Genomic DNA, 26,892 nt, shown 5'->3' with positions numbered 1-26,892 from the left:
CGGTATGCAAATTGGAGTGGGTCTAGGGTTTCTGGGATAATGGTGTTGATGTGAGCCATTACCAGCCTTTCAAAGCACTTCATGGCTACGGACGTGAGTGCTACGGGTCTGTAGTCATTTAGGCAGGCTGCCTTTGTGTTCTTGGGCACAGGGACTATGGTGGTCTGCTTGAAGCATGTTGGTATTACAGACTCAATCAGGGACATGTTGAAAATGTCAGTGAAGACACCTGCCAGTTGATCAGCACATGCCCGGAGCACACGTCCTGGTAATCCGTCTGGCCCTGCGGCCTTGTGTATGTTGACCTGTTTAAAGGTCTTACTCACGTCGGCTACGGAGAGCGTGATAACACAGTCGTCCGGAACAGCTGATGCTCTCATGCATGCCTCAGTGTTGCTTGCCTCGAAGCGAGCATAGAAGTGATTTAGCTCGTCTGGTAGGCTCGCGTCACTGGGCAGCTCGTGGCTGTGCTTCCCTTTGTAGTCTGTAATAGTTTGCAAGCCCCCTCGTCTCCTAACTTCGCTGCTGCCTCCTCCGCATTGTTCTCAACACCAATATGCTGGTTAACTTTACTATTATGCACAAAGCAACATGGTCTATGGAAATGCGCCAATTCAACAGCGCTCTGATGTGTTTCAGAACCCCGGACAGCGACCACTACCCAACGTGGGAAAAAGCACACTTATTGACATTTCTATTGGTGTTGCACCATTCTTCTTACATGTTAATACCATATAGAATTTCAGTACCATGTCTCAGATTGATGGATTGTGTCATCCCAACGGCCTCCACAATCGATTAGTCCACTCGCAGGCGCCAATCAGACAGGTGTGTTGCGCACCATGATATTTTTTTTGCTACTGGTCGACTAAAGACATTTTGGTCGACCAACAGCCTATCCGCCAAACAATCGACCAGTCGTCTAAATGGGGTCAGCCCTAATACCTAGCAATCGCAATATCCAGCACCGGCGCCAGCTAAAATCCCAAATGAAAGATTGGCTTTGGAATAAATTAAGATGTAATATGCTCAGTTCAATTGATAAGCCAGAAATTGGAATGAATTCCCATACAAAAGTGAATTGGGGATTGTCGCATACAGGATAACATTATCCTTACAGAGATAAACTTTCATCAACCATTTACTGCACTCTCTCTGACTCAATGGAGTTGAATGAATAACTCCTATAAGATGAGTTGCATATTGTAGTAGTATCTAGTAGTCTGTTGTGTTGTTGTTGATATCAGATAAGACATGCAAATTAGATGTTAACTAAGAGGATGGTGTCGCTGTTTCAAGAGGTTGCAGTAAAGTTTAGGAGGTTTAGAACATGAGGGTATTTGTGACAATTTCCATTTAGGACGATATGGTCCAATAGCAATTCAGTGTTCTGCTCTGCTGAATTTAGAGGAAGTGGTAGCCAGGCAGTTTACAGTTGATAGTGGTATATAGCAACTTATGACACTGTATGCTTCAATACATCACCAAAGGGGAAGGGGAAACCTAGTCAGTTGCACAACTGAATGCATTCAACCAAAATGTCTCTTCCGCATTTAACCCCCCTGAATCAGAGGTGCGGGGGGATGGGCTGCCTTAATCAACGTCAACGTCATGGACGCCCGGGGAGCAGTTGCTGTTGAGGGCCGTCTTGCTCAAGGGCGAAACGGCAGATTTTTCCATCTTGCCGGCTCGAGAATCGACCCAGCAACCTTTTGGTTACTGGCCCAACGCTCTTAACTGCTAGGCTACCTGCCGTTCCCACTTCACATGCGGTTTCTGCACTAAGTGCTGCTCTTTCCATGACACCAGACTGACCAGGTGAATCCAGGTGAAAGTGTTCAATACATTTTTATTTGTGGAGTGCCATTGTTACAGCGATGAAACAGAAAGCATGTGCATTGGAACAGTGTAGTATCTTTTTTTTTTTTATACGGACAAAATAAAATAACAATAACCCAACCACCAACACACATGTTCAAAAGAGACGAGGTCAAATGATGAAAAAGTAGCCTAAGCCTTATTATTAGCGCCAAGTGGCCTTGATAAATAGTGAAACTCGGCACAAAAGCAATAACGGCATTATAATGAGTATAAGTGTAGATATGACAGCAGTGAAAAATAGTCCATCATTGCCAGCTCGTGTTTGTGTGCATCTTCACGCAGCGGCTTTCGTTGGATTTAATCTAGCTGTTATTCCTCGTCCTAACTGTTGACACCAATATTTTGGGGGGAAACTTTCAAACTGGACACACTTTGGTTGTAGTCTCCGTTTTTCTCTTCATTGTGTCAATAACTCGATATTAGGAAGGTGTTCTTAATGTTTTGAACACTCGGTGGATACGGTTAGTTTAGTTCATCGAACCCACAGCTACATCTTCTCTCAGCCCGTGCGTGTGTGTGTGTGTGTATGAGAGAGTAAGAGCTACAGACATGGGACCTTTGCATATGGTCTTTTAGAGGTCGACCTGATGTTGAAGCCACTAACGGAGATCCTGCTAGGTGTGGTGATCAGCGTCAGCGTGTTCCGTACACTGCGTGTCTCTGTGTAGATGCGTACCACACCAGACCATTGAACACGCTGACCCTGTTCACCTCTGTAGTGGAATTATATTAAATTGCACATTTTCTCTGACCCTGGCTTGTTAAGTTGTGTTTATCGGTGCCTCCGGCGCTTTCCATCGAATACCTTCCAGATTGTGTCATCGATCATACTGAGCGCTGGATCAGGCTTCCCGTTTCTGTTTCGCAGCCGCTGAAAAATGAAACGGGACATCTCGAAATGCGTTCCAGTGAAGCTGTGTGCGTTTCATCTGAATGATGAATGCAATATGGATTGATACAGCAGTTGATGATGAGTAATGTCAACCCAGTTCGCTTCATTGAGGAGAGAGGGCACATTCATTAATTACGACTCTGCATAAAACTTTGACATAGTTACAGTGCATATGAAGTAGTTCCATGGAAACCCGGCATGTGCAAATATTTTCTAGTAACAGCATGTTATGCATAAAAGCAGATTAGGAATTCTGAAGAGACAGAAATGTTGACTTCTGCAGAACAAACATTTCACTTGGATTTTCCCCCTCTAATTCTGTGTATTTAAAGCCATCCACCATTCCTACTGTACAGTATGTATCCGCTTCATTTCAATATCACCTCCAGCCTCTTACACGTTCTGCTGTACCGCAGCAGACTACTATACTACCGCACTACGAGACAATCGGTTGAGCCACACGGCCTTGCAGCCAGGTGACTCCGCTCATCTTCTCTCTTCTCCGCAGGTCCTGCGCTTATAGATCATTGATGCAGGAGACGGTGGAATACCTTGCATAATTAAAGGCCTTAAATTCATTAGTCTGGTTGTCAGGGGAACAATTAAAATGGAGTGGTGGTGTGCAGTGCTGTGCTGCGTAGCGGGGCTCGCTGTGTAAAGCTTCCAACTACTAACCAAAACAAGCCATGGACCTGGCTCTCAGCCAGAGAGATATTAGCTAGCTGCTAGCCAATTAACAAGGGAGAGACAAATTAAAAAAATATGATAAAATCTGGAGCAGAGGAATGTGGGAAATTATATTGGTTTGAATAATCATAGAGCGAGAGGATGAGAGGGAGAGAGAATAAGCAGGAATAGAGAGATGGAGAGAATATGGAGAGATAGAGAGGGTACGGAGTCAGCAAAAGTGACAGAATGATGCTCCACAACGGACAGGAACAACACAAGACTGTGTGTTGTTGCTGAACAGGAGAAATGTTCCATCCTGTTGCTCCCTGTGCTCCTTGTGTTAAGTTGATGAAAAGCCAGTGAGGAGGACAGAGGGGAGAGTTTGTCAAAGCGATGACAGGCAGGCTGGCAGCACTGAGTACTCTGTGTGTTACTGTGTAGAATAGTAATGAAGCAGGGGTTGCCTAATTGTGGCCCTGGAGTGGCTGTGAGGCTGTGCCATGGGCTTCATCCACATGAAAGGGAGGGCAAGGCGTACATGCCCCAAGCACTGTGGAATCTCCCCCCAAACTTAATGGGTTTCTTTTCTTTCGTTATTGATCAAGCCTGGACTGTGCCATGTAAAGACATAACGTTACTGTGGAAGGATTTCAGTGTTGTTACAAGTCCACTGTCTGTTTTCCTGTGGTTTGAGCTATGACAGGCAAATCTGTTTGAGGAGTGTGTGTGCGTGCGTCTATGTGTGCGTGCGTTTTTGTGTGTGGATATTGTAGTTTGGGGGGAATTGAACCCTTGCCATCTTGGGCCACAAAGTACTGTAGCTTCTCATTTTAGCAGGCCCGGCCAAATATGTCACAGTTTCTAAATTCGAGAACATAGTGACCTGAAACCTTCCAGAATGACAGGATCAATGGCCTGGTTGACCAAAAGCCTCTTTCACTTCCCTGAAAAACGGCGCAATATCTAGCTTGGCGTCAAGGAGATATGGAACGTTATGAACGTGAAAAAAACAGAAAATAGAAGCAGGGGTTTTATTCCAAGGCCACAGTCTGACATTTTCAATTATTTACATACTATCCAATATACAGTATTAGATGCAGACGACACCAATGCTTTCTCTTATTATTTTTTCTTAAAGCATACCGTAGTCTGACTCAGTGTGTGTGTGTGTGTGTGTGTGTGTGTGTGTGTGTGTGTGTGTGTGTGTGTGTGTGTGTGTGTGTGTGTGTGTGTGTGTGTGTGTGTGTGTGTGTGTGAGTCATATCTTACTACATGTCAAGTTTTCAAGACGCATAACTTTAATTCTAAACATCTGTGTGGGCTTCTTCTTTTTCCAGGCCTGGCTGTATCTCTCCAGTTGCTGCACGGGGACATTGAACAGCTGAGGAGAGAGTACATGGTGTTGTTCACCAGAGGAGTGTCCATCACCAAGAAACTGGGCTTCTCTGACGTCATCATGCCAGGTACGAAACCGCCCACACAGCCAGCCTCTTCTTTGGTCAAAACAGAACGACGTCTGTACTGCACTGGTTTTGCAGGTAAATCTACACTCGTGTCCAGGTATACCACCGCGTTCCCGAAAATGGATCGCTCCTACAGACAGTGAGTCACGTGGCCTGCTATATTAAGAAGACCTACTCTAGTAACGTTAGAATGGGCAAAACAAGTGACCTGAGCTACTTTGAGCGAGGTATGATCGTCGGTGCCAGGCGCGCCGGTTCCAGTATCTCAGAAACCGCCGGCCTCCTGGGCTTTTCACACACGACAGTGTCTAGGGTTTACCGAGAATGGTGCTACAAACAAAACCATCCAGTCAGCGGCAGTCCTGTGGGCCAAAACAGCTCGTTGGTGAGAGAAGTCGAAGGAGAATGGCAAGAATCGTGCAAATAATGGCGCAGTACAACAGCGGTGTGCAGAACGGCATCTTGGAACGCACAACTTTTCCTGGCACACGTTCGGTCCCTTGGCAACAATTGAACGCCAGGCAAAGTGTGGTTTGTTCTGGAGGAAAAGGAGGGTTCAACCCGATACTAGATGACCTAATAAACTGTCCGGTGACTGTATATTGGCATGAATGACTGTACATAGTAAAGTGTACAGTAAAATGTACCGGCGAAACAAACAATTAAGAAAAAAATCGATGTGTACATTCATTCATAGAAAGAGAAACACAAAAAGAGGAACCTTTCACTGTGTGGCCCCTAGTGTTCTGCCTTCTACAGTAACTCAACATTCATACATCTCTTTGTCAGAGAGTCTTCTCCCACTTTCACTGTGCCCCTGGGCTAGTGATTTTAGTCTGTGTATGCTCCTGTAGGCAGAGGATTATAGTCAGGCTGTGCTGCTCTCTGTCAGCCTCCAGGCTGTGTGTGTGTGTGTGTGTGTGTGTGTGTGTGTGTGTGTGTGTGTGTGTGTGTGTGTGTGTGTGTGTGTGTGTGTGTGTGTGTGTGTGTGTGTGTGTGTGTGTGTGTGTGTGTGTGTGTGTGTGTGTGTGTGTGTGAGTCAATCTCTCTGGGTTACCATGGTGATGCCTATTAGCCAGTTGAGTTGGACCCGGAACACCATTAGCTAGAGATGGGGAGAGCTATTTACACACACACACACACACACACACAGACACACACACACACACACACACACACACACACACACACACACACACACACACACACACACACACACACACACACACACACACACACGCACGGGCTGAGAGAAGATGACTTCCTCTCGTTTCTATTCTGTGGCTAACCATTCTCTGAAGCGGATACGGACCTGTCTTCTCTCGTGCAGATGTTGCCTTGCTACGTTGTACTCCAAAAACTCAATTTTTAAAACATGTACCACCACCATTCGGCTATTTCCTACCCAAGACTGCCCTTCTAATTTCTGCACCAGTCAAAGGCTGCCTTGAGTGTATACATGTGTCCTTTCCTGTAATTATTCTCTAGGCGGTGAAGTTATAGACAGACCTCCTCAGGAGACTGTTTTCATATGAGGCAGCTACTAGCTACTCTTGTGTATGTGTATATATATGTACAGCATCAAAATACTAACACTTCTCACTGGCTCAGATAGTTCAGTTATCTATGTACAGCATCAAAATACTAACACTTCTCACTGGCTCAGATAGTTCAGTTATCTATGTACAGCATCAACATACTAACACTTCTCACTGGCTCAGATAGTTCAGTTATCTATGTACAGCATCAAAATACTAACACTTCTCACTGGCTCAGATAGTTCAGTTATCTATGTACAGCATCAAAATACTAACACTTCTCACTGGCTCAGATAGTTCAGTTATCTATGTACAGCATCAAAATACTAACACTTCTCACTGGCTCAGATAGTTCAGTTATCTATGTACAGCATCAAAATACTAACACTTCTCACTGGCTCAGATAGTTCAGTTATCTATGTACAGCATCAACATACTAACACTTCTCACTGGCTCAGATAGTTCAGTTATCTATGTACAGCATCAAAATACTAACACTTCTCACTGGCTCAGATAGTTCAGTTATCTATGTACAGCATCAAAATACTAACACTTCTCACTGGCTCAGATAGTTCAGTTATCTATGTACAGCATCAAAATACTAACACTTCTCACTGGCTCAGATAGTTCAGTTATCTATGTACAGCATCAACATACTAACACTTCTCACTGGCTCAGATAGTTCAGTTATCTATGTACAGCATCAAAATACTAACACTTCTCACTGGCTCAGATAGTTCAGTTATCTATGTACAGCATCAAAATACTAACACTTCTCACTGGCTCAGATAGTTCAGTTATCTATGTACAGCATCAAAATACTAACACTTCTCACTGGCTCAGATAGTTCAGTTATCTATGTACAGCATCAACATACTAACACTTCTCACTGGCTCAGATAGTTCAGTTATCTATGTACAGCATCAACATACTAACACTTCTCACTGGCTCAGATAGTTCAGTTATCTATGTACAGCATCAACATACTAACACTTCTCACTGGCTCAGATAGTTCAGTTGTCTATGTACAGCATCAAAATACTAACACTTCTCACTGGCTCAGATAGTTCAGTTATCTATGTACAGCATCAACATACTAACACTTCTCACTGGCTCAGATAGTTCAGTTATCTATGTACAGCATCAACATACTAACACTTCTCACTGGCTCAGATAGTTCAGTTATCTATGTACAGCATCAAAATACTAACACTTCTCACTGGCTCAGATAGTTCAGTTATCTATGTACAGCATCAAAATACTAACACTTCCCAGCAGATCAGAATGTAAGTGAGGATGGAATTAAGAGCGTCTGGTGAGGTGATGGAATAGCACATTAATGTGTTACCACTAGACGACTGTGTGTGTTTGTGTAGTCACATGGCATCGATGTCACCCGTCTTGAGTCATACTGCAGGAAGCACCTGCCATCTTTAATGGTGTAGTTGCTTAGCCGTAATGTCGTACTGTGACTGTACGTCCGTTCTACTTCCTAAGCCCCACACACGCCGGAAAGTGCAACGTAAACGTGTCTGAAAGTGCAGGCGCAAGTGAAAACCATGCCTTTGGAAGAACGCATTGATTTATTTCAGTCATATTTTACATGTTATTGTAAGCTTATGAAGTATGCAGGGAGGGTGTCGCTGTACAGTCCAGTGTGACTCAGCTATACGCCTTTTGCCAGCCTTTGGGAAGTTGTTTTTGTGGAATGTTCAGATTCAGAACCCTCCGACCAGTCTGCCCTGAAAACAGATCTGTGCCCTGTGCCGACCCTGTGTCAGTCCCTGTCACTTCCATGTCTGTCAATGGGGTGAGGAGGTCACCCTATCCTTGCTGACAGTGTGATGTGTCAATGCATTGTTCTCCTCTTTGCTGATAGTTATGAACAGACTTTTCTCCTTAACTTATTTAACTCTGTACTGACATTTAACTCTAACATTTATGTGTATTTACGTAAAATGTAAATGACATTTACATACATTTTTCCTCAATAAGTGCAAGTGCTGATTAAGGTTATATTTGGGGGGGGGGGGGGGGTCGCGGTGACAAGGAGGATTATTTAAGATACTGTTTGAAGAGGTAGGGTTTCAGATGTTTTCTGGAAGATGGGCAGGGACCCTGCTGTCCTAGCTTCAGGGGGAAGCTGGTTCCACCATTGGGGTGCCAGGACAGAGAAGAGCTTGGACTGGACTGAGGGAGCTGCCCTCCCGTAGGAGTGGGAGGTACAAGAGACCTGAGGTTGCAGAACGGAGTGCTCGGGTTGAGTTGTAGGGTTTGAGCATAACCTGAAGGTAGGGAGGAGCAGTTCCTCTTGCTGTTCCGTAGGTAAGCCCCATGGTCTTGTAGTGGATACAAGCTTCAACTGAGGAGGGGCGGGGTGACACGAGAGAACGTGGGAATGTTGAAAACCAGGTGGGCTGCAGCGTTCTGGATAAGTTGTAGGGGTTTGATGGCAACGGGGGGAAGCCCAGCCAACAGAGAGTTGCAGTAGTCCAGACGGGAACGGACAAGTGCCTGGATTAGGACCTGCGCTGCTTCCTGTGTGAGTTAGGGTTGTACTCTACAGATGTTGCAGAGCATGAACCTGCAGGAGCAGGTCACTGCTTTGATGTTTGCAGAGAATGACAGGGTGTTGTCCAGTTTCACGCGAAGGTTCTTTGCACTATGGAAGGGCAAAAGTGTCAACTGTGATGAGCGGGCAAGCCTTCCCTTCTTGCGGAGCCGAGTGACTTGGTGTATAGAGAGAAGAGGAGAGGGCTTGGAACCGAGCCCTGGGGGACGCCAGTAGTGAGAGTATGGAATGCAGACACAGATCCTCTCCACGTCGCAAGGTAGGATGCAATCCAAGAGTGTGCAGTGCCTAAAACGCCAAGCCCTGAGAGGGTGGAGAGGAGGATTTGATGGTTCACAGTGTCGAAGGCAGCGGATAGATCTAGGAGAGAGAGTCAGCTTTGGCAGTGAGGACAGCCTCCGTGACACAGAGAAGAGCAGTCTCGGTTAAGTGACTCGTATTGAAGCCTGACTGGTTGGGATCAAGAAGATCGTTCTGAGAGAAATAACAAGAAAGTTGATCAGAGACAGCACGCTCAATTGTTTTGGAAATCAAATAAAAAAAGGGATACAGGTCTATAGTTTTCGACGTCAGATGAGTCGAGTGTTGGTTTCTTAAGGAGGGGAGCAACTCGGGCCATTTTGAAATTAGAGGGGACACAGCCAGTGGTCAGGGATGAGTTGATGAGGGAAGTGAGGAATGGGAGAAGGTCTCCAGAGATGGTCTGGAGAAGGGAGGAGGGGATGGGGTCGAGCGGGCTGGTTGTCGGGCGGCCAGACCTCACTAGTTACATGATATCATCTGGAGAGAGAGGGGAGAAAGAGTTCAAGGCATAGGGGTAGTTCTGTGTGATTGAAACCAGTGGACTCAATAGGCTGAGTGAATGAGTAGTGGATGTAGTCAACCTTTTTTCAAAGTGGTTGACAAAATAGTCCGCAGAGAGGGAGGGGATGGAGGATTAAGGAGGGAGGAGAAGGTAGAAAAGAGTTTCCTAGGGTTAGAGGCAGAAGCTTGAAATTGAAAGTGGCTTTGGCCACTTACAGAGGAATACATAGGAAGAGAAGGCAGAGATGAGGGAGTGAAAGGATGATAGGTCCTCTTGAAGTTTAGTTTTGTGCCATTTTTGCTCAGCTGCCCTCATCCCTGTTCTGTACGCTCGCAATGAGTCACTCAGCCACGGAGAAGGAGGGGAGGGCCGACCTGGCCGGGAGGAGAAGGGACAGTGCGAGTCATAGGATGTGGAAAGGGAGGAGAGTAGGGTTGAAGATGCAGAATCAGGAGACAGGAGGGAGAAGGATGATAGGATAGAAGAGGTGAGAGAGTTAAGATTGTGACAGTGCATGAGCATCTGGGTAGGGGCTGAGCGGTTAGGGTTGGAGGAAAGGAGACAGAAAAGGAAGCAAAGTAGTGATCAGAGACCTGGATAGGGGTTGCAGTGAGATTAGTAGGCAAACAGCCTCTAGTAAAGATGAGGTCAAGCATATTGCCTGCCTTGTTGGAGGGGATTGCAAAAGGGTGAGGTGAAAAGAGGCAAGGAGGGAAAGAGAGAGTTGGAAAGTAATGAATCGAAAGAAGATGTTGGGAGGTTGAAGTTGCCAAGTACGAAGAGCCGGTGAGCCATTGTCAGGAAATGAGCTTATCAAGATGTCAAGCTCATTGAGGAACTCTCCAAGGGCACCTGGTGGGCGATAGATGACAATAATGTTAAGCTTGAGTAGACAAGTGACAGTGACAGCATGGAATTCAAATGAGGAGATGGACAGGTGACAGAGAGGGAGAAAAGAGAACATATCCATTTATGAGAGAAAACCTAGTCAGATGAAGGAAGTGCATCGGGATTAGCAGTGTTCTCTGGGGTGATGCATGTCTCCGTCAGGGCCAAAAGGTCAAGGGATTGAAGGGCAGCATAAGCTGAGATGAACTCTGCGTTCTTGTCCGCAGTTCTAAACGTGTGCCAGAGAACACAGAATTCCACATGGGATGTTTGCGCAGTATACACTAAAATTAGAACGGTTGCAGCCAAGGGGTGGGAAGCGTCTGTAAAGCCTATCGGGAGAGGTGAGAGAGTGGTGTGGAGCCTTCCTCGAACAACTTTGTTTCGGCGACGGTCTTAGTTTTGTGACAAAACCGCCAATGACACGACCGTCGCTTACAGCTGCCTCTGAAAAAACAATAATTGCTACTTGACTAGCAGGGGGTGGAGAGTACACCTCCCTGTACTTATTGCTGATTGCCTAGGAGAGATGAAACCACTCCCCCTCCAATACTGCCACTGATTACAAAAACAAGTCACAAATTGATCTACCCCTTGATCCTGGTTGATGTGTCAACAATCATCTGAAAGTTAATAGCAGTCAGCACTTCACACACCAAGTAGGCCACTGGGTAGCACTTAAAGTAGATGGCCCTAGCTAGCAAAAAGACAGTACTAGACCACAACAGACAAAGCAAGTATACTTCTCACTCCTGGAAATATCAGGAGTCCTCTAGCTGTAGAATGAAGCAAATGACAGATATTTTTTGACATTAAAATATAATCAATCAAACACTATATGATTGTGTCTGTTATTTCAACCGCTGAAAAGAACCAGGCACTGCATGCTGCAGTGTTGCTTAGGTTTACAGAGTGTATGAGCAAGAAGTTCTTTCCTTCTTGCTATTTGACCTACTCTGTTCACTCTCCTGCAGGAGAGATGAGAAATGACCTGTACATGACGCTGGAGAAAGGAGAGTTTGAGAAAGGAGGGAAGAGCGTTGCCAGGAACGTGGAGATCACGGTCTATGTGCTGGACATCGAAGGCCAGGTCATGAAGGTAAGATGATACATTCCTTAATTACTACATTCATTACTTTTAGCAAATTAACTTTTTCATATTACAGCCATGATTGTGCTTTCAATTCTCGTAGCTCTACTGTAGTAACCTGGTTCAATCAGACTGAATGAGGCTGTTGTCTAATGTTGAAGGCCTATATGGGCACGTCTGATTGTGTGATTTATGTATCTGCCTCAGCCAGCTGTGAGATGAGGATGAGTGTTGGTCATTGGTGGGGTACTCGTTTTCTCTGCAAAACACTGTGGTTTCCTGATCAGACAGGATGCTGCTGCCATATACAGAAAATAGATTTGATTCTGCTGCTGGTAGAGCTCTCCTCTGCATGCAACCCTGTCACTCACTCCGCCAGAGCGAGAGGCAGAGAGTGCTGTGCGTCACAGGTCCAGTAAACCGTGTGTGTGTGTCCTGCAATCTCCCTCCTCCTCTCGCCATCTCTTGCTTTCATCTCCACTGCCTATTAACACCCCTCTCTCCCCACTCTCTCCTCTCCCCTCTGCCCTCTCGTATCTACCCCTCCTCTCTTTCCTCTCCCCTCTCTCTCCATCTCTCCTCTCTCTCCTCACTCCCTCTTTTCTCTCCCCTCTCTTTTTCCTCCCCTCTTTCTCTCAACCCTCGCTACTGTCCTTCCTCTCTCCTGTTCTCTCTCTCCTCCAGAGTTATGTAGCGGCTGGTTCAGGGGAGCCAGGTGGGGATGTGTACCACTCCTTTGTGCTCTACCACAACAACAGTCCCCGCTGGGCTGAGCAGATCAAACTACCCATCCCTGTGGACATGTTCAGGGGCTCGCACGTCCGCTTTGAGTTCAGACACTGCTCCAGTAAGACACTACTCCACCACTACTCTGGGATAATGTATTGTGAGTGTGGGAGAAGAGGGATGCGTGTGTGTGTGTGCGTTTTTCTGGTTGTCTGTCTCTGTGTGTGTGTGTGTACTCCAATATTACTATATACACTACTGTTCAAAAGTTTTTGGTCACTTAGAAATGTCCTTGTTTTCCATGGAAACATGCATGAAATTAGTTGCAAAATGAATAGGAAATATGGTCAAGACGTTGACAAGGTTATAAATAATGATTTTTAATTGAAATAATAATTGTGTCCTTCAAACTTTGCTTTCGTCAAAGAATCCTCAATTTGCAGCAATTACAGCCTTGCAGACCTTTGGCATTCTAGTTGTCAATTTGTTGAGGTAATCTGAAGAGATTTCACCCCATGCTTCCTGCAGCACCTCCCACAAGTTGGATTGGTGGGCACTTGATGGGCACTTCTTACGTACCATACGGTCAAGCTGTTCCCACAACAGCTCATTAGGGTTAAGATACAGTGACTGTGCTGGCCACTCCATCATAAACAGAATACCAGCTGACTGCTTCTTCCCTAAATAGTTATTGCATAGTTTGGAGCTGTGCTTTGGGTCATTGTCCGGTTGTAGGAGGAAACTGGCTCCAATTAAGTGCTGTCCACATGGTATGGCATGGCGTTGCAAAATGGAGTGATAGCCTTCAAGATCCCTTTTAGCCTGTACAAATCTCCCACTTTACCACCACCAAAGCACCCCCAGACCATCACATTGCCTCCACCATGCTTGACAGATGGCGTCAAGCACTCCTCCAGCATATTACATTTTTTTCTGCGTCTCACTAATGTTATTCTTTGTGATCCGAACACCTCAAACTTAGATTCCTCTGTCCAGTGTCTGTGTTAATTTGCCCATCTTAATCTTTTCTTATTATTAGCTAGTCTGACATATGGCTTTTTCTTGGCAACTCTGCCTAGAAGGTCAGCATCCCGGAGTCACCTCTTCACTGTTGACGTTGAGACTGGTGTTTTGTGGGTACTATTTAATGAAGCTGCCAGTTTATGACTTGTGAGGCATCTGTTTCTCAAACTAGACACTCTAATGTACTTGTCTTCTTGCTCAGTTGTGCACCGGGGCCTCCCACTCCTCTTTCCATTCTGGTTAGAGCAAGTTTGCGCTGTTCTGTGTAGTAGGGGAGTAGTGCACAGCGTTGTACGAGATCTTCCGTTTCTTGGAAATCTCTCGCATGGAGTAGTCTTCATTTCTCAGAACAAGAATAGACTGCCGATTTTCAGAAGAAAGTCTTTGTTTCTGGCCATTTTGAGCCTGTAATCGAACCCACAAATGTTGATGCTCCAGATACTCAAATAGTCTATAGAAGGCCAGTTTTATTGCTTCTTTAATCAAGACAACGGTTTTCAGCTGTGCTAACATAATTGCAAAAGGGTTTTCTAATGATCAATTAGCCTTTTAAAATGATTAACTTGGATTAGCTAACACAACGTGCCATTGGAACACAGGAGTGATGGTTGCTGATAATGGGCCTCTGTACGCCTATGTAGATATTCCATAAAAAAATCTGCCGTTTCCAGCTACAATAGTCATTTATAATATTAACAAGGACATTTTCTAAGTGACCCCAAACCTTTGAACGGTAGTGTACATGTTTTGTATTATGAGACTAATATCAAGCCAGTCATGACTCCTCTTATGTGTGATTTGGGGATAACATACTCTCTCACGCTAAGTGTTGATGTGCTCTGTGGCCCTGTAGAGCTTGGAGGCCTGTTCAGTTGATATTGGGTTATTACGGCTGACTCTATCTCTCTAAAGGAACTTTAGCTTGCGATGATCCTGAAGCACAGCCAGTGATATTATGGGTGTGGAGTGTTTAATGTTTGTTAGGTGCTCTTTGAGCCCACTGTCGAGGCTAACCTGCCAAGAGAACAGACGGCATGCACAACTGAAGCGCAAGTCAAGAACATTACAACACACAACAACTTTACCCACACCACCACCACCGTGTCTCACACACATCTAACACCAATATCTTCCATTTGGTGGTGGCTCCGGTGATTGCAGTTTTAGAGGTTCTACTTTGTTTCTATGGTAACGGCTATCTGTTGAGACTGGGGCCAGTGTTGACAACTATTCATCAGTGCGAGCCGCTATTTGCTCCTTGATCTGTCGCTAGGTGACGTTTTGCCGTTGCCACGACGATGTCACCGCACCAATTTCCTTGCTGCGGCATCTGATGTAGTGTTTTCACCCACCGCACACCCCCTCCCCTTGTGCTTCTCTGCCTGTCTGAAAACTCGCAAAAATATAGCGACCATAGTCGCTAAATTGGCGACACTGTGTGGGGCAGAAGCCGTAAGGTCAGAGGTCACAGTTGGGTCAGAGGTCAGGGGAGACATTTACAGAGATCTGTGGGCTTATTTAGATTCAAGAGAGTTGCAGCAGAGGCACCACGATGTGATTTCAATTGACATAATATGTACGTTAACTTTTCAATTGACATTAGCAACGGACGGTCATGTTATTGTAAGCTTATGAGGTATGCAGGGAGGGTGCAACGGTACAGTACAGTGTGACTCCGCTATACGCCTTTTGCCAGCCTTTGGGGCGTTGTTGTTGCAGAGAGAGAGTTTGGGGGCTTGGCAACAGACATTCTTGCATTGCAGCTTAAAATTGACCGTAAATATCCCAATATCCCAGCCTATAGTGTAGCCGCTAGCCAGTAAGCATGTTAACAACAAACTATTAAACTACCATTACAAAACAACGTTGCAGTTTTGAAACAGCAGTGAAAGTGCTGCAACTTCAGCCGACTGTGGCATTTTGGACGCAGTAATTGCAGAATGACTGCATTTATACTGCACTCTGACTGCAATCTTTTTTTGTAAGGGTATGCAAGAAATATGTGTTCATCTTAACAATATTACACTCTTGAATAATGCAACAATTCACAAGCATGTGTAGACAATAATACATAAATAAAATGATTGTCCGTACACTCATTACATTTTAGCTTCAAGACAAAAGCAGTGAGTGCTAGCTAGCTAGACGTGAGCACTTCACAGCTTTACATGACAGTAATTAGTCTATTCTCTGGATTTTTTTCCGGTACGTCTCGAATCTCCTTCAACTTTCGTCAGTGTAAAAAGGGCCTGTGTCTCAATCTCCTCATAATCCTCTTCCAGGCCTGAAGTTGAGCGAGTCTCGGTATGTCACCCTCTCCCACGACACTGAGGAACACTTCTCATGTGATGTCCACCTCCTGCTCTGACACAAGGCTGCCCTCATGGGCATACTGCAGCCTCTACAGAACTATGACTCATAAGTGTCGTTTTTCAACCTGCTACCTTAAAGGTGCCATTTTCCCTCCCTTCTTCCACGGCTCTTAAAATAGAGATTCGAGCTTTCAGGTTGAATGGATGAATAACACATGAGTCTGGTGAGGGGAGGATGGCTCATAATAATGGCTGGAGTGGAGTAAATGGAATTAATTCCATTCCCAGCCATTGCTGTAACGCCGTCATCCCCAATTAAGGTGCCACCAGCCACCTGTGATGCATAACTGCACAGTCTAGTGCTCTATAGTATAGCTGTCTGATCGTAGAGTAGCAGAGAGTATCAGCGACGGTGTGTTTCCGGGATAGTGACGTTGGATGTGTGCGGTGTTCCACAGCGAAAGACAAAGGGGAGAAGAAGCTGTTTGGCTACTCCTTCGTTCATCTGATGCAGGAGGACGGACGGACACTGCCGGACGGCACCCATGAGCTCATCATTCATAAGGTACTGGAGTCCCGCTGTACACGCACGCTCACACGCAATCATTTCTCACCCGTCTACCGTGATAGTCGTCACTTAGGCAGGCGTTCCACATTAGTGGCGGACGAGTCGATCCATACTGTTTAATGCAAATCTCTTTGAGACCTTGAGAGAAAACACTGTAATAATACGGTCTTGGTATTATTATTGATTGTGGCTCGACAGTGAAGGCTAGCTTCAGCTTCAGCAATGAGCAGGCTAGCAGGATGATGAGTAATATCTGTTTATGTGATGTCCAATAACCGTGAGACATTGGTGGAGTGTGTGTGTGTGCTGGGTGGGTGGGTATTTTCTGTAAGCACAAACGCACACACACACACATCACATGCTCACACTGCTATTTCCCGTTGAGACTTTTCCAGCTTATACTCTGTCATAAACAGGCGCTTGCCACCCCAGCTGGTTTTCATTGCTTCCCCAGTAAGCTCTCCACTTAACACATGGCCTGTCCAAAGCAAACAGCAGCTAAACCAACCCTCAGGCATAGCCAATTAAACACAGCTCTGCGCTACGGGGCCTGTTTTGGGGTGTAGCTCTGAGTAATTGCCGGTTGAGCTAGACAGGGCTAGGGAGCATAAGCTGCAGAGACAGAGGTTACAGAGCACACAATAGTTCGCTGCAGGCTAGCAAGGAACTGTTCTGAGAGACAGGCAGGGCTAGTTAGCACCTAAGGCAGGGTAAGAGAGCATGCACAGGTTGTGGATAGTCTGGACTATTCTGAGACAGAGAAAGATACACAGGCAGGGGTAAAGAGGTTTTGGCCTGAAAGAGAGACAATATAATCCAAGGTACTGTAGAGAGACACAGGTTATAGGTTGTCTAGACCCATCTTAGTTAGACAGTCATACAGGGAGAGAACAGAGGAGTTGAGACAGTGGGAGGAGCCATTATGCGGCCACTCCCTCCCTGTGGTTCTGGGCTTGGCTCTCTGCAGGTTGACCCCGCTGCCCTTTCCTAGTCCTGCTCACCACCTCATTAAGAAGACTCCCACTGCTGACAGGTCATTTCCCCTAACGCAGGAGAAACAGAGAGATTAAGAACACCTTGGCCTGGCTTCAGATGCGTAAAGTGCTATAATTCATAACAAATACAGCTGCTTTTGGAGCCTTGCGCTTTGAAGTGCTTACATGTGTCTCCCCTTTTGTGGATCTTTGATGTGCTATTACCTGAGACAGCCGGTTCTCTGTAGGATTTTAGGGGAATTGCATTTGATGCCGCTTAAGAGAGAATCTTCTTGTGTTGTTTTCCATTGGCGTAAAAAATCCACTCACTGTCAGATGGAAGTCAGGACAAAAAGCTGAAAGAAATTGACGTGGCCTAGTTCCTCATCGCCAAAATGGGGAAGAGGGATTCAGCACTAACCACGTGTAAGCATCAGAGTGGGAATAGCCTGCCTGAACTGTTAGTCAGAACACATTTAAACACTAGCTTCAAAATACTTTCCAATCTGTGCCGATACATTAGAAAGCATGGCTAAAATAATTTTAAGTTAGAGAATTGTAAAATACACAGTGCTCACTTTATAGTGTCACCAGCCCTTTGCAATATTTAATTGAAATAAATATACTGTAGTTGTTTGAATGATGGTGATAATAATAATAATATATTAAATCCCACCATGAGCACTTTCCGGGGTGTATGGAAGCAGCATATTGTAGTGGAACAAACTCCTTAATGTTTGAGAATGCAGTTAAGTAATGAACCAAATAGCGTAATACTTTAGCCTTTTTCTCCAATCTCCTGTAGTGGCTCTAACCCACTACTGCATCTCTGCTCCTTTCAGTGTGAGGAGAACGCTAACCTCCAGGACTCTAGCTGCTACCTCAAACTGCCCTTCTCCAAAGCCAATCTGCCCGGCAACAACCAGGCTGTGAAAGGCACCAAGGAATCCTTTTGGATCACGTCCTTCCTCTGCTCCACTAAACTCACACAGAATGGTAAGAGGGGAAGTCAAAGTACTAGAGCTTGCATCTGCACGGTAGACTTACACCCGAACCAGTAGAACGACACCTTTCCCACACCACAGTAGGCCTGCTCCAACTTTCTATGGATCTATTATCCAGCGACAGATCACTTACTAGTGTGAAGTGTAATCCTACAGTCTAGATAGTGATAACCGGTCTGTTTCTGACTCGTCCGGAGTCGTTGTCTTGCCTTGAATATTACTGTAGTATTGCTGAATTCTCAAACAGTCTACCACTCAGTGTAAAGATTCTGAAATGTGAGCTGCACATAGTGAGTAGAGACATTGTGCAAGGAATATATCTAGGTTATTGTCTGGGGAAATGCAGGTAGTTCCTCACATCTAGACTGACAGCATTTTGCAGACACCTTCAGAAGTGCAGGTGGAGACTGAGTCCTTTATTCTTCAACCTGGATATTTTATTCATATCGTCTGGGGGTTTTAACACTGGGAGAATTGCTTTATGTCTTTTAAAGCTCGCTACATTATGAGATGTCGTCATTATTTTGAATTTGTGGATTGTTTGAATGTAAATGTGTTGTCTTTTTATATCTTTTAAATAGAATATAATTTCATTGTTTTTTTCCCCAGAAGGAACTTCAGTAAATAAATTATAGTGCTTAAACCATACGCCCTCACATTGCTTTGACAGAAATGTTCTGGTTTTTCCAAATAGTGATGCAAAGTTGTTTCTCTGTACGCATACTCAGAGTAGTGTATTCAATAACGCTTCTTCATTGCCTTGCCATGATATTGTTTGACAAGACAACGGCAAGTTGCCATTTTATGCAGAAACCCAGGCTACTGTGCAGATGTAGAGTCTTAATTTGATCACTTTTGTTGCTGAGAATTTTCCTGCTGTAGCAAACTGGATCAAATTAAGATCCTACATCTGTATGTTTCTCTCTGTGGGGGTGTGTCTGTGTCTGTGTCTGTGTCTGTGTCTAGGAACCAAGAGTCAACAGTCTCTCACATCATGGACAACCTTAGTTAGTAACGGTGGTTGTTTCTCTTCATGTGTCTCTGTAGGTGACATGTTAGACCTGCTGAAGTGGAGAGCCCACCCAGAGAGGATCAATGACAGCCTGTTAAAGCTGAAAGAGATCGATGGCTCTGAGATAGTCAAGGTACCGCCCTTCCCCGGGGCCTCTATCTTCACCCTGATTGGTTCAGGATCACGTCACTCAAACAATGTCCTGTTTTAGATTGGCCTTTTTGTGATTTACTTATAAAAGTCTGCCCATCTTCAAAAGAGAAATGTGTTCAAGACGTGTTTGATAGATGTATCATATGATTGTCATCCACATGATCTCATAGATATTCACTCATGTACATCTATCGCTCTATCTCTCCCTCACCAGTTTTTACAGGACACACTTGATACGCTCTTTGGGATCTTGGACGAGAGTTCCCAGAGGTATGGGCTGAAGGTGTTTGACTGCCTGGTAAGTGGCTACTGCTTCTGTGGTCTTCTATTTCCTAGCATATTGTTTTCTCTCTCCCTGACAGCTAAATCGTTAGTTGATTCTACACACTGCTGGTTTGAATGCTGGTTGGAGCCAGGATTGGGATGTCATGACGGCAGAACTAATTGTGTGTGTGCGTGCGCATGAGTTGGGAAGTAGACCAAGCCTCGTTAGAGAAGAAGGCCTGTGTCCAATAGTGGCTTACTGGGGTCAGAGAGAAAAAGTGCAATGATGCATGGTAAACACAGACACACAGACACACTGGAAGCTTGAGCCAATGGATGGGCTTAATACTGTAACGCTTCACAGCCTTCGTTGATCAATCCCAGTCCAGTCATGTTGCATCACTCTAATATAGAGCTGAGGGATTGGTCTGCTTGCAATTGACTTGGTCCAGTCAATCACTCACTCACTTTCACTCACTCTCACTCACTCCACTCACTTACTCACTCATTCACTCATCTCTGCTCTGTTCTTCTTTATCATGGGTGAAAGTGAGGCAATCAAACTGCCTTTGTGATTGCAAGATGAATCGGGACAACTAGGCCAGTGTGTGTCACATAGGAGGTTAGGTTGAATAAATATGTATATATCTTTTTTAATTTAACCTTTATTTAACTAGGCAAGTCAGTTAAGAACAAATTCTTGTTTACAATGGCGTTCGTTGTTGGCTAAATAAAGAGCGTTGCATTTTGTGGACAGCATAAAGCGGTATGTGACGGAGTTATTTCCCTTCCTCTTTCAGGTCCACATCATTAATCTGCTACAGGACAGCAAGTTCCATCATTTCAAACCCGTCATGGATACCTACATCGAGAGTCATTTTGCTGGAGCCTTGTCTTACAGGTGTGTTTCTCTCTTTATCCTCCTAGGGTGTATTATGGTTGTTTTATGGTTATCCTATGGTAGGACCTACAGTATACTACCTGGTAATAATGGTAGGCGGTAAAGTTGTTTCCGTGGTGTGAACGAGTCACCTGCGGCGCCACCTGTTTCGAAGATTATAATTAGGATCATGTGTCCTCAATGTCTCACATTGATTTGGCCCGGCAAGCACACACTTCCTGCCATATACACTCACTGTTCCACAGACGCTGTGCTGTCGCCTCAAACTCACACTGTTCTGCACACACTACCTGCTAAGAGCTCACACTGCTCATTTCTCACCAACACCCCTCTCCTGTCAGGCTCACAGCTAAAGCTCTCACCTCTTCCTTACCTAAAATAAACTCAATAAACTCACCCTCATTTAGAGAGAGAGAGTGTTGCCTGCCTCTAGACTCATAGTCTACGGTGGTTTAGTTGAGTTGTTCAGTGACTTCAGTAGGATATAATACTGTATGTACACTATACACTACCGTTTAAAAGTTTTGGGTCACTTAGAAATGTCCTTGTTTTCCATGGAAACATACATGAAATGAGTTGCAAAATGAATAGGAAATATGGTCAAGACGTTGACCAGGTTAGAAATAATGATTTTTAATTGAAATAATAATTGTGTCCTTCAAACGTTGCTTTTGTCAAAGAATCCTCCGTTTGCAGCAATTACAGCCCTGCAGACCTTTGGTTTTCTAGTTGTCAATTTGTTGAGGTAATCTGAAGAGATTTCCCCCCATGCTTCCTGCAGCACCTCCCACAAGTTGGATTGGCTTGATGGGCATGTCTTACGTACCATACGGTCAAGCTGCTCCGACAACAGCTCAATAGGGTTGAGATCCGGTGACTGTGCTGGCCACTCCATCATAGACAGAATACCAGCTGACTGCTTCATTCCTAAATAATTATTCCATAGTTTGGAGCTGTGCTTTGGGTCATTGTCCGGTTGTAGGAGGAAACTGGCTCACTGTAAAAATCTCCCACTTTACCACCACCAAAGCACCCCCAGACCATCACATTGCCTCCACCATGCTTGACAGATGGCGTCAAGCACTCCTCCAGCATCTTTTAATTTTTCTGCATCACACGAATGTTCTTCTTTGTGATCCGAAACACCTCAAACTTAGATTTGTCTGTGCATAACACTTTTTACCAATCTTCCTCTGTCCCGTGTCTGTGTTCTTTTGCCCATCTTAATCTTTTCTTTTTATTGGCCAGTCTGAGATATGGCTTTTTCTTTGCAACTCTGCCTAGAAGGCCAGCATCCCGGTGTCGCTCTTCACTGTTGATGTTGAGACTGGGTTTTTGTGGGTACTATTTAATGTAGCTGAGGACTTGTGAGGCGTCTGTTTCTCAAACTAGACACTCTAATGTACTTGTCTTCTTGCTCAGTTGTGCACCGGGGCCTCCTCTTTCTATTCTGGTTACAGCCAGTTTGCGCTGTTCTATGAAGGGAGTAGTACACAGCGTTGTGCGAGATCTTCAGTTTCTTGGCAATTTCTCGCATGGAATAGCCTTAATTTCTCAGAACAAGAATAGATTGATGAGTTTCAGAAGAAAGGTCTTTGTTTCTGGCTATTTTGAGCCTGTAATCGAACCCACAAATGCTGATGCCCCAGATACTCAACTAGTCTAAAGAAGGCCAGTTTTATTGCTTCTTTAATCAGTACAACAGTTTTCATCTGTGCTAACATAATTGCAAAAGGGTTTTCTAATTATCAATTAGCCTTTTTAAAATGATAAACTTGGATTAGCTAACATAACGTGCCATTGGAACACCGGACTAATGGTTGCTGATAATGGGCCTCTGTACGCCTATGTAGATATTCCATAAAAAATCTGCCACTTATAGCTACAATAGTCATTTACAAAATTAACAATGTCTACACTGTATTTCTGATCAATTTGATGTTATTTTAATTGACAAAAAATTTGCTTTTCTTTCAAAAACAAGGAAAATTTGAAGTGACCCCAAACCTTTGAACGGTAGTGTATATGCAAAGGTATGTGGACACGCCTTCAAATTAGTGTATATGGCTGTTTCAGCCACACCCGTTGCTGACAGGTGTATAAAATTGAGCACACAGCCATGCAATCGCCATAGACTAACATTGGCAGTAGAATGGCCTTACTGAAGAGCTCAGTGACTTTCAATGTGGCACCGTCATAGGATGCCACCTTTCCAACAAGTCAGTTCGTCAAATTTCTGCCCTGCTATAGCTGACCCGGTGAACTGTAAGTGCTGTTATTGTGAAGTGGAAACGTCTAGGAGCAACAATGACTCAGCTGTGAAGTGGTAGGCCACACAAGCTCACAGAATGTGAGTGCTGAAGCCCGTAGCGCGTAAAAAATTGTCTGTCCTCGGTTGCAACTGTTCGTTGGGAGCTTCATGAAATGGGTTTCCATGGACGAGCAGCCACACAAGCCTAAGATCACCATCCACAATGCCAAGCGTCGGCTGGAGTGGTGTAAAGCTCACCGCCATTGGATTCTGGAGCAGTGGAAACGCGTTCTCTGAAGTGATGAATCACGCTTCCCTATCTCGCAGTCTGACGGACGAATCTAGGTTTGGCGGATGCCAGGAGAACGCTACCTGCTCGACTACATTGTGCCAACTGTAAAGTTTGGTGGAGGAGGAAGAATGGTCTGGGGCTGTTTTACATGGTTTGGGCTAGGCCCCTTAGTTCCAGTGAAGGGACATTTTAATGCTACAACACAATGACATTCTAGACAATTCTGCGCTTCCAACTTTGTGGCAACAGTTTGGCGAAGGCCCTTTCCTGTTTCAGCATGACAATGCCCCCGTACACAAAACAAGGTCCATATAGAAATTGTTTGTCGATATCGTTGTAGAAGAACTTGACTGGCCTGCACAGAGCCTTGACCTCGACCCCATCGAACACCTTTGGAATGAATTGGAACGCCGACTGCGAGCCAGCCCTAGTCGCCCAACATCAGTGCCCGACCTCACTAATGCTGTTGTGGCTGAATGGAAGCAAATCTCTGCAGCAATGTTCCGGCGTCTAGTGGAACGCCTTCCCAGAAGAGTGGAGGCTGTTATCGCAGCAAAAGGGGGGACCGACTCCATATTAATGCTCGTGATTTTGGAATGAGCTGTACGTCGAGCAGGTGTCCACATACTTTTGACCATGTAGTGTATCAATTCAGTAATAGAAATAAGATTGTACACTTTATTGGCTGATTATGTCCAACAAAATGGTGGCTGTCTCTTCAGTACGCTATGTACCCAAAAAACCAATCAACCTGCGATCACAGTCCAATCACAGAAAAGCAGGCGACACATCTCCCACACAGATGTTCGTTCCGTGGAAATTACAGTGCTCTCTCCACCATTTCCCCTTTGCTTGTACTCATACTGTCTCTGATGATTTTGTTCAATTATCTGTAAGGGTGTGCTCTCTCAAACCTGGCCATTAGTGTTAGTACACTACACAGTGTGAATTTGAAAATATTGTGATCGCACCATTGCACAGCCACACACAGACGTTTTATAAACCAACCCTTGGGTTCTATATCTTTTTGGTCGAATAAACAGAACACGATCGAAGGTTGTTCAGCCTTAGACGTTGTTGATGAACACCATCGCCATACATTTTTAACAATATGGGTGTATCATACGCAAATATTTGACATGCGCTATAAAGCGTTCACTCGCGCCACACCAAGGCGTTCTTTGTGTGTTGTGCCTCTGGGATGTGTAGGTGGATGCTTGGGATTGTTGGTGGAAATGCGTTGTGATCCGCAGAGAAAGGTCGAGTTCAGTAGTTGATGCTAGACGTGTGTGTGCGTGTCTGTTTTTCTCTCTCGCAGGGACCTGATCAAAGTACTGAAGTGGTACGTGGATCGCATCATAGACGCTGAGCACCAAGATCACATTCAGCAGGTCCTCAAGGTGAGTGTGTGCTCCTGAACGCACACACACACACACACACACATCCTCTTCAGCGTGTGTTGAGGATATCTCTGTATCGTTCATTAGTCTCTTTTCGCCACTTCTCTCTCATATTGTTACTGCATGCAGTTTCAAAAGTGGAAATACTACACCTTGGGTGTTCAACATTTCCGTAACACGTTACTTTTAATGGGCCTAGTAGCACACATAATTGCAGGGACCCACATTCAACGACACTAATATGTTTCCCCATTTATGTTTTAATACCAGTGTTGTCTAGCGTTATGGTGGATGAGTGATGTTATCAGGGAGTAACTGGGTGTTTCTTTATGTTCCCCCCCCCCCAGGCCACTGAGTACATCTTTAAGTACATCATCCAGTCCCGGCGTCTCTTCGCCCTCGCCACGGGGGGTCAGAGCGAGGAGGAGTTCCGCTGCTGCGTCCACGAGCTCTTCATGTCCATCCGCTTCTTCCTGTCCCAGGAGAACAAGATCACCAGCCCCGTCACGCAGACACAGGTGTGTCGGTGTGTGTGTGTTTTTGTGACGGTGTGTGTGTGTGTGTGCACCTGATACTGACACAGTGGCTTGACGCAGTGCAGACATGAAACATGCCCCACATGATTGATAGAGAGCACAGAGGTCATCAGCATTGCATCCTGGTCTGGCTTGCTTTATTTGCGATGGGCAATAACAGCAGGTGGCAGGCTTCTCTCTGTGTGTGTGTGTGTGTGTGTGTGTGTGTGTGTGTGTGTGTGTGTGTGTGTGTGTGTGTGTGTGTGTGTGTGTGTGTGTGTGTGTGTGTGTGTGTGTGTGTGTGTGTGTGTGTGTGTGTGTGTGTTATGTTTCAAGCAATAAGCAATCCCACTTAATTCAGTTTGATTTGTAAGAAAATGTTTTTAATTGAATTTCACGCAGATAATAAGCCCTGGAGATACTTTGTAATTCATACTTTGTCTTGGGGGGCTGCACAGCAACAAACCAGGCTGAACTGCTCTCCAGGAAGACTAAAACAAAGCTGCTAAACACACCCACAAATAATCTGAATTGCACACAGTGTAGCGTGTGTGTCTTCACGTGTCTGCGTGTCTCCGTCTTCAGCTGATGTCTTTGTTTGTACAGACACACACGGTAGTATGAGGGTGTGTGTGTGCTTATGTGCTTATTATACACCAGAGACCTTGTCCTCCTTCCCCCAAATCCTCGAGATCCTAATCTACAGTAATACATTATATGTGTGTGTGTGTCCCTGCTCTCTCTAATAATCATCTCTCCCCAGTGGCCTCCAGCCTGTCTCACCCTTGGGCCCTCCACAGATAATGTGTGGGTCTAATTCATGGTTGCACACTAAGATATAAGCCACTGGGGTGTGTGTGTGTGTGTGTGTGTGTTTACTGCACACTTAGCTGTGTAAACTCCCACAGCAGCCCACCCTAATGAACCCAGCTGATAATGACCTGGCCCGTCAGTCTGTCTGTTCACCCTGTTGCGTGAGTGACCATTCACTCTGGCTCTCACTCTCTGCTGGAGATCCTCACCACACACTGCACTGTTATTTTCACCTTGTGTGGGTTGTTATTACGCCCTGGTGTCATCATGCTGCTCCACCTGTCCTCCCTTCCAGTGCCGCCGGGAAATCATTTTAACTAGACACAGAGGCTCTCTGTCAGAACAGTAACAGTAACAGTGTGCACCTCTTAGCACAATCCAGTAAAACAAATGGCTGATTGCTGAGCTATTGTAATCTTGATCTACAACAGAACAGAACAATGGCTATAGGAGAATGCAGGTCAGGCCACTCCTAATCCATGTTAATCTGGCGCCTTCCGCCCCCTCCCCCTCGTCCTGTATTACACTGTGCTGCTGTTGATGGCACCTCTGGATTAGGTGTGTTGGAGGCATTAATGAATGCTGCCTACATGGCAAACTCTCCATTAAGGCCAGTGGTTTGGGATTGGAGATCAGCATAAATGTAAATTCCAATTTTGCCATTAGGATGAGATTTATTTAGCAGTTTTACATCTAATTACCTTCAATTCTACACATTTGCCATGGGGCAGAGATAAAAAAATATATATATATTTTAAAGCTCTTCTCATGCTACACTACACATTTGCAACCGAGGACAGAATTTTTTACGCGCTACGGGCTTCAGCACTCACATTCTGTGAGCTTGTGTGGCCTACCACTTCACAGCTGAGCCATTGTTGCTCCT

The 26,892-nt window shown here is 45.1% G+C and overlaps 1 protein-coding gene across 1 annotated transcript in view; it reads left to right on the top strand.

The window, feature by feature from the left end:
- LOC120031797 (dedicator of cytokinesis protein 4-like) overlaps positions 1-26,892 on the top strand; it is a 163,008-nt gene that overhangs the window by 92,303 nt on the left and 43,813 nt on the right. Inside the window, exons 16-25 of the mRNA XM_038977616.1 lie at positions 4,780-4,905; positions 11,683-11,807; positions 12,483-12,645; positions 16,318-16,424; positions 18,244-18,397; positions 19,453-19,550; positions 19,785-19,868; positions 20,635-20,735; positions 24,597-24,678; positions 25,026-25,196. Of these exons, the coding sequence (XP_038833544.1) occupies positions 4,780-4,905; positions 11,683-11,807; positions 12,483-12,645; positions 16,318-16,424; positions 18,244-18,397; positions 19,453-19,550; positions 19,785-19,868; positions 20,635-20,735; positions 24,597-24,678; positions 25,026-25,196 (1,211 nt within the window). The remainder of the gene's footprint in view (positions 1-4,779; positions 4,906-11,682; positions 11,808-12,482; positions 12,646-16,317; positions 16,425-18,243; positions 18,398-19,452; positions 19,551-19,784; positions 19,869-20,634; positions 20,736-24,596; positions 24,679-25,025; positions 25,197-26,892) is intronic.

Source organism: Salvelinus namaycush, chromosome 38, assembly GCF_016432855.1.
Source record: "Salvelinus namaycush isolate Seneca chromosome 38, SaNama_1.0, whole genome shotgun sequence".
In the NCBI taxonomy this organism is placed as follows: domain Eukaryota; kingdom Metazoa; phylum Chordata; class Actinopteri; order Salmoniformes; family Salmonidae; genus Salvelinus; species Salvelinus namaycush.
The sequence above is the reverse complement of the archived record's forward strand: the minus strand, read 5'-3'. Positions and strand labels throughout refer to the sequence as shown.